Source organism: Bombina bombina, chromosome 7 (genome assembly GCF_027579735.1).
Source record: "Bombina bombina isolate aBomBom1 chromosome 7, aBomBom1.pri, whole genome shotgun sequence".
NCBI classification, from domain to species: domain Eukaryota; kingdom Metazoa; phylum Chordata; class Amphibia; order Anura; family Bombinatoridae; genus Bombina; species Bombina bombina.
This window is the reverse complement of record NC_069505.1, coordinates 311,156,122-311,168,145: the sequence shown is the minus strand read 5'-3', so window position 1 is coordinate 311,168,145 and position 12,024 is coordinate 311,156,122. Positions and strand designations below refer to the sequence as shown.

The 12,024-nt window shown below is 37.8% G+C and overlaps 1 protein-coding gene across 3 annotated transcripts in view; it reads left to right on the top strand.

Moving 5' to 3' along the window:
- Window positions 1–12,024, top strand: part of CHL1 (cell adhesion molecule L1 like) — a 214,426-nt gene that overhangs the window by 77,129 nt on the left and 125,273 nt on the right. For all 3 annotated transcript variants that reach the window (XM_053720933.1, XM_053720932.1, XM_053720934.1), the window contains 2 exons: window positions 6,653–6,823; window positions 7,403–7,514. In XM_053720933.1, coding sequence (XP_053576908.1) covers window positions 6,653–6,823; window positions 7,403–7,514 — 283 coding nt within the window. The remainder of the gene's footprint in view (window positions 1–6,652; window positions 6,824–7,402; window positions 7,515–12,024) is intronic.

Sequence of the window (12,024 nt, the reverse complement as noted above, 5' to 3'; positions counted from 1 at the left end):
ACAGGACAGGTGGACACCTGAGCTTACATTCTAAAGGAAGTACAAGAGGAAGTTGAGGGAGAGAGAAACACAAGTAGTAGAGACATCTTAAAGTAAGTTGTACACATCCTTGAACAGATTTGTTTTTGAGGAACACTTGAAGTATTTGAGAATAGAGAAAAGTAGAGGCAAGGAGTTCCATATGATAGGTGCAGTGCTAGAAACAACTTGTAGATGAGAGTGTAAGGAAGTGATGAGAGATGATGAGAGAAATGAACAGTGGGCACGGGCTGAGTAGGGGAGAATTTGCAGACAAAGGCAGAACTATAGGAGGGTGCAGTGTTGATGAGGGCTTTGTATGTTATGGTCAAAATGTTGAATATTATTCTTAAGGAATAGGGAAGCCAGTGGAGGTGTTAGCAAAGATGTGCAGCGGATGTGAAGTGATGCTTAAGGAAGATGAGACTGGCAGAGGCATTCATTATGGATTGCAGTGGGGACAGGTGGTAGCTTGGGAGACCAGAGAAGAGAAGACAGAATTGCAGTAGTCAAGGCGGGAACTGATAAGGCAGTGGATAAGAATTTAGTTGTGTCTTAAGTGAGAGAACTGATTGGGCAGTAGATAAGAATCTTAGTTGTGTCTTGAGTGAGAGAACTGATAAGGGAGTGGATGAGAATCTTAGTTGTGTCTTGAGTGAGGAAGTGATGAATTTTTAAGGTGGAAGCGTCAGTAATTAGCTAAGGACAGCAGGAATGAAGGGTAGAGGTGATGACAGAGTTGTCCCCAGTAAGTGAGATTTGGGGAATGGGGAGATTTTTAGATGGAGGAAATAGAAGGAGTTCAGTTTTAGAGAGGTTCAGCTTTGAGTAGTGAGAGGCTATCCAGGATGAGATATTAGCAAGGCAGCTGGTGACACGAGTTGGCAGGAAAGAGGAGATTTCTGGTGCAGAAACACTGTAAATTTTCAAAACATAATTTCTGTTAAATGTAAAAAACCTGTGCAACTGATCTTGGTTGCCAAGATAGAATGGCAAACTGTTATATACTGATCACAAATACATGTTTATTTATTGAAATTCTGTTTAAGAAGATGAAATAACTGTAATTTAGAGTCATGAAAATGCGAGTATGAAATAAAAACAAACATTTTAATAGCGTGATTGCTAAATGCAACTTCTAGATGTCGCAGTTGTGATTTCCAATTTTTTGTGATTCCTGCAGATCTCGTTGGCTGTACAAGATATCAAGTATATATGTCTATTAAATACATTTACATATATATGTAAATGTATGTACCGCCTACTACCGAGGGACTTTACAATAGTGCTGAATATAGGTTTCATGAATCTAGAACATCTATTACTATATAAATCTAAAATGGCGTCTGTGACTATTTCAGAGTGTATTGCACTTGTGCAAGATATAATTATTGCAAATTGTCTTAAAACACTGACAAACATATATAAAATATTACTGAAAAAAGTTCAACAAGATGAACTGTGGAAAGGGGCGCACGACCCTAGTGTATATTAAGTGTTAATTTAAATTAGTAGATAAATTATTAATAAACACAAGAAATATATCTGGATAAATACAAAATAATCTTAATCAATAAATACAGTGTTATAATACAGTGTTCAAATGAGACAAATGTCCAACCAACTTAAATCCTGTGGCACAGAAAGTCACTTACAATCCAAGCCCGGACACTTCTGCAAATGAATGAGGCAGCGCCTTTCAAATGGGTAATTCGGCTCAAGAGAGAAAATAATCTGTAATTGTAATTAAAAACACAAAGGGTGCCACATAGCGGATCACAGGGGCAATAAAATATAAGAAAGGTAAGTTTGGTGAACCTACTAACATTTAGAAAACACCTAGACAAGGTGATCACTGATTAACAGCAGGCTAGAATGTCAGAGCCGAGTGTGGCCTCCTGTCCTGCTTTGGACTGCAGCTGAGAGGCTGAGTAATCCTAGGTAGCCACATACTCCTTTGACGGACTGCTGACACGCTGAGGATCTGGCTCTTTGATCATTTGGAGCGAGCTTGCTGGGCGGCTCTGACAGTCTAGTCTAAATGTGAGTAGGTTCACCAAACTTACCTTTCTTACATTTGCTTGCCTCTGTGATATGCTATGTGGCGCCCTTTGTGTCTTTAATTAAACATATAAAAAAAGCTAGTTTTGCACTTTATCAACACCCTTTGCGTTCTGAATTCCATGTGTCAATTTTGTTTGCCAAAAAGTGCAAAGCTCCGTGGTTGGGGGGATTGTGATTGCCAAATGTGTTGCTGTCCATTCATTTTACAGCGATACCTATAAAAAACAAAGCATAATAAAGATTTAATTCACTCAGAACTTTACATAAGTTACCTTCCTCGCCATACTCTTCTACAAAAGTGTGTCAAAGCTTTACCCAGCATGGGAGAGCGCTACATTTAGTCTAAAGGGGTGATTGGGCGCACTGTGATTAGACAGAGCTCCCATGATGTGCTTTTGAAAACAAATAACGGAGCAGAAGAGGATGGCGTGGAAGGTAAAGTAAATAAATGGGTTATAAATTCTTTAATATGATTTAACTTTTTTTTACAGATACACTGTCAGAAAAAAATGCAAAAATTGTACCTTTAGGGGTACAACAGCTTGTCACTGGGGCAGTACCCTCAAAGGTACACCCGCTGTACCCTTTAACATGGGTACAAATTGGTACCCTTGCAGATTGTACCTTTCTAAGGCAAATATGTACCTTTGGTGACTAGATTGGACCTTAGTGCTATGGTACCATTTTGTACCCTTAAAAAATTGTGCAAATCTGGCCTTTGAAGGGTACAGCCCCAGTGACAAGCCCATTGTACCTTATGATGGCAAATTTGTACTCATCAACACAGCATATTACAAATGCTGTTCCATTAAATTTATTATATAATTTCCAAATATGCATTCATTTAATGTGTACTTTTTCAGACAGTATTACAATAGCCACACTGCAGTTTTAAAAAAGTTTGGATACTGTAAACATATAGCAAATCCAAAGACTGCTACATAACCACCTGAAAGAACCAGGCTAAACAACCAGTTCCAAAAAGAGCTACTCATTGTGTTTTATATCACTCTGTGCTAGACTCTAAAAACACCCCAATTAATTTAGGGTGACATGCCACATAAAACATAAATAAATAGAAAACATATAAAAAACAACATAATAATAAAATATAACTCTAACGAAAAGAAGGGGGATTCGGGGAGGGATAAACAACAAAACTCACAACCATACATTGAATTGTCACTCTATGCAAAAATATATGCAAATGAGTCTATTTCCCCAGTACACATTTTGGTGATGAACCTTCTATCAATAAATAGATGGAGCTGTGTTACACATCTGAAGGAACTTTCAACCAATAGATGGCGCTATGGCGTGGTACACAATGTCCATGTATGTGACTGGGGACCGGTTACAATTTTATTTTATTTTTTTGAAAACTGGTTCTTAAACAGCTGACCAGTAAAAACATCCATTGTTCTACTTTCATGACAATTTTTTTTTTTTTACTAAAATCAAAGTTTTTTATTTTCTGAACTATGTTAGGAAATATATATACTTAAAACAGGAGTCAACAAATCTGTTTAAAAATTCTAGGAGCCAGTGGTTACCTGGCTCCTGGATTTGTCAAGCCCTGATTTATAAATTGAGGATGGAACAGCAGGTCAGAAATGAGCACTGCATGAGTTTGTTTGTGCCCTTATTGTTCTGATATAAAGGTTTGACCTATAATGTTTTATGTGGACAGCCATAACATATTGGTTTAAAGGCCAAAAAAGGGATCTGAAATGAAATCCTTTATAAAATGGTTTATAAATCCTAAAATCTATGCAAACTTACCTTTCTTACATTTGCTTGCCTCTGTGATATGCTATGTGGCGCCCTTTGTGTCTTTAATTAAACATATAAAAAAAGCTAGTTTTGCACTTTATCAACACCCTTTGCGTTCTGAATTCCATGTGTCAATTTTGTTTGCCAAAAAGTGCAAAGCTCCGTGGTTGGGGGGATTGTGATTGCCAAATGTGTTGCTGTCCATTCATTTTACAGCGATACCTATAAAAAACAAAGCATAATAAAGATTTAATTCACTCAGAACTTTACATAAGTTACCTTCCTCGCCATACTCTTCTACAAAAGTGTGTCAAAGCTTTACCCAGCATGGGAGAGCGCTACATTTAGTCTAAAGGGGTGATTGGGCGCACTGTGATTAGACAGAGCTCCCATGATGTGCTTTTGAAAACAAATAACGGAGCAGAAGAGGATGGCGTGGAAGGTAAAGTAAATAAATGGGTTATAAATTCTTTAATATGATTTAACTTTTTTTTACAGATACACTGTCAGAAAAAATGCAAAAATTGTACCTTTAGGGGTACAACAGCTTGTCACTGGGGCAGTACCCTCAAAGGTACACCCGCTGTACCCTTTAACATGGGTACAAATTGGTACCCTTGCAGATTGTACCTTTCTAAGGCAAATATGTACCTTTGGTGACTAGATTGGACCTTAGTGCTATGGTACCATTTTGTACCCTTAAAAAATTGTGCAAATCTGGCCTTTGAAGGGTACAGCCCCAGTGACAAGCCCATTGTACCTTATGATGGCAAATTTGTACTCATCAACACAGCATATTACAAATGCTGTTCCATTAAATTTATTATATAATTTCCAAATATGCATTCATTTAATGTGTACTTTTTCAGACAGTATTACAATAGCCACACTGCAGTTTTAAAAAAGTTTGGATACTGTAAACATATAGCAAATCCAAAGACTGCTACATAACCACCTGAAAGAACCAGGCTAAACAACCAGTTCCAAAAAGAGCTACTCATTGTGTTTTATATCACTCTGTGCTAGACTCTAAAAACACCCCAATTAATTTAGGGTGACATGCCACATAAAACATAAATAAATAGAAAACATATAAAAAACAACATAATAATAAAATATAACTCTAACGAAAAGAAGGGGGATTCGGGGAGGGATAAACAACAAAACTCACAACCATACATTGAATTGTCACTCTATGCAAAAATATATGCAAATGAGTCTATTTCCCAAGTACACATTTTGGTGATGAACCTTCTATCAATAAATAGATGGAGCTGTGTTACACATCTGAAGGAACTTTCAACCAATAGATGGCGCTATGGCGTGGTACACAATGTCCATGTATGTGACTGGGGACCGGTTACAATTTTATTTTATTTTTTTGAAAACTGGTTCTTAAACAGCTGACCAGTAAAAACATCCATTGTTCTACTTTCATGACAATTTTTTTTTTTTTACTAAAATCAAAGTTTTTTATTTTCTGAACTATGTTAGGAAATATATATACTTAAAACAGGAGTCAACAAATCTGTTTAAAAATTCTAGGAGCCAGTGGTTACCTGGCTCCTGGATTTGTCAAGCCCTGATTTATAAATTGAGGATGGAACAGCAGGTCAGAAATGAGCACTGCATGAGTTTGTTTGTGCCCTTATTGTTCTGATATAAAGGTTTGACCTATAATGTTTTATGTGGACAGCCATAACATATTGGTTTAAAGGCCAAAAAAGGGATCTGAAATGAAATCCTTTATAAAATGGTTTATAAATCCTAAAATCTATGCAATATAATTGGACTATTTCCCCTGCTTTATATACAATTTACGGGGGGGTTTTATCAGAAAGGCTGCAGGATTTAGAACCATGATCCTGAAATATGCTATACACAGCATCATTTGATCAGTGCAGGAGCTCTGTCAAGCATGTTAAACACTTTTCAAGGGCAATGAGCTTAGGCTGTTGTGAGATTTCAAAACAGTGCAATTTAAAAAAAAAATTACAGTTAAAATTCATATAAAACATTTTTGTTAAATAGGTGGATGTATTGCCAATATACTACGTATTTAAGAGACTATGGTCTCTAGTTAACAATGTCTGTCGGACCTGATCCGACAGTGCGGATCAGGTCCGACAGACATCGCTGAATACGGCGAGCAATACGCTCGCCTTATTCAGCATTGCACCAGCAGCTCACAAGAGCTGCTGGTGCAACGCCGCCCCCTGCAGACTCGCGGCCAATAGGCCGCCAGCAGGGGGGTGATAATCAACCCAATCGTACTCGATCGGGTTGATTTCCGGCGATGTCTGTCCTCAGAGCAGGCGGACAGGTTATGGAGCAGCGGTCTTTGTGACCACTGCTTCAGAACTGCTGTTTCGGAGCTTGATACATATGCCCCAAACTATATATATACATATAAGCAAAGATGAAGAAGATCCGCACTCTCTGAACTGGTCTGATGAAGGTGAGAGTTTGATCCCCGAAAGGTCACAATTTTTCAATAAATTTTCCACTGTAAAAGTCCAGAGAGTGCGGATCTTCGTCTTTGCTTGTATCTTCAACGTACCTGTCACCCTGGCAAGTTGATTAAGAGGTGAGAGTGCAAATCCCCAGTGACTTTGATATATACATATATAAAATATGTGTATGTATGAGTGTGTGTGCTTGTGCATTGCTATTTATGTGCATGTATGTGTGCACTTTTGTGTATACGTTCGTGTGTGCATAAGTAGGTTTGCGTAAACTATATATAATGTCCGCTGAGCAGACCCTGGTATATGACTTTGTATATTTCCTTTTACAGATTTGATACAAATTCCTCAGGATTCACGTGTATCTGTTGGACAGAATGGAAACTTGTACTTTGCTAATGTGAAATTTTCAGACAGCACACAAGATTACTATTGCCATGTAGCATTTAACAGTATCAGACGGATCTACCAGAAGATGCCCATGAAGCTTATTGTTTTACCCAGTAAGACTTTTATTTTTTTTATTTGTTTCTTAAACTAAGACTTGTTATAAGATATAATGACAAAAAAGTGAACTTAAAGAAATAGTAAAGTAAAATTAAGCTTTCATGATTCAGAAAGAGGATGCAATTTTAAACAACTTTCCAATTTACTTCTGTTTGCTTTGTTGTCTTGGTACCCTTTGTTGAAAAGCATACCTAGGTAGGCTCAGAAGCAGCAATGCACTGCCGGGAACTAGTTGGTGATAAGTGGCTACAAAAGCATGCCTTTTGCCGTTAGCTCACAAAATGTGCTCAGCTAGCTACCAGTATTACATTTCTGCTCCTTCAACAAAAGATACCAAGAGAATGAATCACATTTGATAATTTAAGTAAATTGGAAAGTTGTTTAAAATTGTATACTTTTAATATAATTTAGTGATTTCATTAGGCTAACATCATTTTTATGGCATTTACTTGATGCACTTGAAATTAAAAATTGATGATTTTTTTAAATTCCAAATAAAGTTGTTTATTTTTATCCCACTGAAAGAACATATTGAACTAACTAAATCTTGATGAACTTGATCATTGTATTTTTAGGTGAATCACCAAGGGAAAGAGCACCAAAAATACTCACCCCTCATGGAAAGCGAAGTTCTGTGACCGTCCTGACAGGGGACCTCCTAGAGCTGGAATGCATTGCAGAAGGACTGTGAGTTTGTAATAAAATATTTGTATTGTTAAACAACGAATTGTATTGTATTGTTACACTTCCTGTCTGCACCTGTTGCTCATTCTTATACATGATAGAAACATTTTGAGTACAATATTCTGTTCTGCATAGTTCTCTGTATAAACGATAACAAAATGTAAATATTGTCCAGAATTACACAGAGAAGCAGAAGACCGGGGAGAAATAAAATAGGATACAACATGTAAAATAAAAATGAGTCTGTTAAAATTAAACTTTCTTGATTTAGATAGAGGGGCCGATTTAACAAGGGCGGAATGGCCCTGAATGTAACTGTTTCCCCGCGAGCCTTCAGGCTCGCCGGAAACAGCAGTTAAGAAGCAGAGGTCTTGACACTCCCTGCTAGCGGCAGATTGGCTGCGAATATCTGCAGGGGGCGGCATTGCACAGCAGTTCACCAGAACTGATTGTGCAATGATAAATGCCGACAGCGTATGCTATCGGCATTTATCAATGTGCGGCGGACATGATCCACTACAGTGGATCATGGCCGCTTGCACTTTGTTAAATCTGCCCCAGAGAATGCAATTTCAAGCAACTTTCTAATTTACTCCTTTTATCATTTTTTCTTCATTTTCTTGCTATCTTTAATGGAAAAAGCAAGAATGTAAGCTTAGGATCCGGCCCATTTTTTGGTTCAGCACCTGGGTAGCACTTTCTGATTGGTGTCTAAATGTAGCCACCAATCAGCAAGCACTAGTCAGGTGCTGAACCAAAAATGGGCCGGCTCCTAAACCTTCATTCAAATAAAGATAGCAAGAGAATGAAGAAAAATTATTAATAGGAGTAAATTAGAAAGTTGCTTAAAATTGCATGCTCTATCTGAATCATGACAGTTTAATACTGACTAGACTATCCCTTTAAGTATGTGATGAATTGTAGAGCCTAGCAGCAATATAACAGCCCTTATATTTATGATATATTGGTCACCATAACATAGTGCCAGGTGATAAAAGATGTTCAACAACAAAGAATTAAAAAATATGGATTTTGCAGATCAGTAGCAATCTGTATCTCAAATGACACAAACAATAGGGAAGTGAGGCTGTAATTAGAAAAAAAGTTTCTTATACATCTGTTGTTAGTATTAATATTAATGTGGGATTAGATAAGATTGTCAACATATAGTAGCGGACAAGTTCCTCTAGAACAGACATCCTCACTCTTGGCCCACTAGAGGTTTTGGAACTACATTTCCCATGATGCTTATGCTGATATGCTGGCTGAGCATCATGGGAAATGAAGTTCCAAAACCTCTGGAGGACCAAGTTTGAGTGAGGATGTCTGCTCTAGAACAAGGGATTTATATTCCTGAGGGCAATAACTTTATAACATAATAACATTATGATAAGTGGATTTATAATGGAAAATAAAACCACCAAATAACTGCATTTGAACCCAGTACATACTTTAGGACCCAGCTGTTTAAAAAAAACAACAACAAAAAAAACAACCATTGTATGATTAAAGGGCCATGAAGGGTTGCCACCTCAGCCATGTTTTCCTGGACACTTATGAATTACACATGCTACAGGGTGTGCAGGGAGGAACATGTATTGTGTTTCTGGACAGCACTATAAATATTCCTCCCTGCACACCCTGCAGCATGTGTAACTTATAAGTGCTCTGTATTTTAAGGGACAGGTGGCAACCCTACATGATACCCACATTTTTTCTTTCATGATTTAGAAAGAGAATGCATTTTTAAACATCTTTCTAATTTACTTCTATTATCTAATTTGTTTTATTCTCTTGATATTCTTTGCTGAAAAGCATATCTAGATATGATCAGCAGCTGCTGATTGGTTGCTGCACATAGAAGTCTCATGTGATTGGCTCACCCATGTGCACTGCTTTTTCTTCAAATAAGGATATCTCAAAAATGAAGCAAAATAAATAATAGAAGTAATTTGTAATGTTGTTTAAATTTGTATGTTCTATCTGAATCACGAAAGAAAGATTTGGGGTTTAGTGGCCCTTTAAGAAGTTATTTGACTGAAGAGCCACATTATGATTAATGGATTTTAGAGGAGAGATGTATTTAGAAGATAAAAAATACTTTTTGGATTAAAGGGATATGAAACAACACAAAACATTTTTTTGTGTGATTCAGACAGAGCATAAAAGTTTGCAATTTGCTTCTATTTTCAAATTTGCTTTGTTCCAATGATATTCTTTGTTGAAGAGATACATAGATAGGTGGCTAGAGCAATACATGGCAGGACATGGTGTTGTCATCTAGTGCTCTTGCAAAACTGCTTCCATTAAGTGTTCCAGACACGTGTATGCTCCTGAGCTTACGTCCCTGATTTCAACAAAAGATACCAAGAGAAAGAAGAAAATATGATTAAAGAAGTAAATTAGAAAGTTGTTTAAAATTAAATGCTCTGTCTGAATCATGAAAGAAAATGTTGGGTCATATGTCCTTTAATATCTCTGGGCGTTTTCCTGTCTACTAATAGAGATGTGTGTGTTCTGCTTATCGTCTATCCCACAGTCAGCTACAACATGCACTTTTTGTACGTTTTAAAATGAAAATAAACAGCTTTAACTTAAAGAAATAGTCTAGTCAAAATTAGACTTTCATAATACAGATAGAGCAGCAATTTTAACCCCTTAATGACCACAGCACTTTTCCATTTTCTGTCCGTTTGGGACCAAGGCTATTTTTACATTTTTGCGGTGTTTGTGTTTAGCTGTAATTTTCCTCTTACTCATTTACTGTACCCACACATATTATATACCGTTTTTCTCGCAATTAAATGGACTTTCAAAATCTACAATTATTTTCATCATATCTTATAATTTGCTATAAAAAAATACAAAATATGATGAAAAAAAACAAAAAAAAAAAACACTTTTTCTAACTTTGACCCCAAAATCTGTTACATATCTACAACCACCAAAAAACACCCATGCTAAATAGTTTCTAAATTTTGTCCCGAGTTTAGAAATACCCAATGTTTACACGTTCTTTGCTTTTTTTGCAAGTTATAGGGCCATAAATACAAGTAGCACTTTGCCATTTCCAAACCACTTTTTTTCAAAATTAGCGCTAGTTACATTGGAACACTGATATCTTTCAGGAATCCCTGAATATCCATTGACATGTATATATTTTTTTTTAGAAGACATCCCAAAGTATTGATCTAGGCCCATTTTGGTATATTTCATGCCACCATTTCACCGCCGAATGTGATCAAATAAAAAAAAATGTTAACTTTTTCGCAAATTTTTTCACAAACTTTAGGTTTCTCACTGAAATTATTTACAAACAACTCAAGAAATTATGGCATAAATGGTTGTAAATGCTTCTCTGGGATCCCCTTTGTTCATAAATAGCAGACATATATGGCTTTGGGGTTGCTTTTTGGTAATTAGAAGGCTGCTAAATGCCACTGCGCACCACACGTGTATTATGCCCAGCAGTGAATGGGTTAATTTGGGAGCATGTAGGGAGCTTCTAGGGTTAATTTTAGCTCTAGTGTAGTGTAGTAGACAACCCCAAGTATTGATCTAGGCCCATTTTGGTATATTTCATGCCACCATTTCACCGCCAAAAGCAATCAAATAAAAAAAAATTGTTCACTTTTTCAAACTTTAGGTTTCTCACTAAAATTATTTACAAACAGCTTGTGCAAATATAGCACAAATGGTTGTAAATGCTTCTCTGGGATCCCCTTTGTTCAGAAATAGCAGACATATATGGCTTTGGCATTGCTTTTTGGTAATTAGAAGGCCGCTAAATGCTGTTGCGCATCACATGTGTATTATGGCCAGCAGTGAAGGGGTTAATTAGGTAGTTTGTAGGGAGCTTGCAGGGTTAATTTTAGCTTTAGTGTAGAGATCAGACTCCCACCTGACACATCCCACCCCCTGATCCCTCCCAAACAGCTCTCTTCCCTCCCCCACCCCACAATTGTCCCCGCCATCTTAGTACTGGCAGAAAGTCTGCCAGTACTAAAATAAAAGGTATGCTATGTAGAATCCCCCCTTAGCCCCCAACCTCCCTGATCCCCCCAAAATAGCTCCCTAACCCTCCCCCTCTGCCTTATTGGGGGCCATCTTGGGTACTGGCAGCTGTCTGCCAGTACCCAGTTTGCAAATAAAAATGTTTTTTATTATTTGTTTTTATTTGTTTCTGTAGTGTAGCTTCCCCCCTACAGTCCAATATCCCACCAGCCAAACCGATCACCAAATAAAATAAAATTCCCCCCTTGATCCCCACTTCTAACTAAAAATCTTCTGTAGCGTAGTGGTTCCCACCCGCTCCCTCCCCGTGCACGCGCCCGCCCGGCCTCCCCGTGCACGCGCGCGCGTCCGTGCGCGCCCCCAGTCGTCCCCGCCCCCGATCCCGCCCCCTCCGCATCACAAAGGCCATCGATGGCCGTCACCCGCCTCCCACACCGGCTCCCACCCACCAACAAACTTAGCCGTTAATGTCCGGTGCAGAGAGGGCCACAGAGTGGCT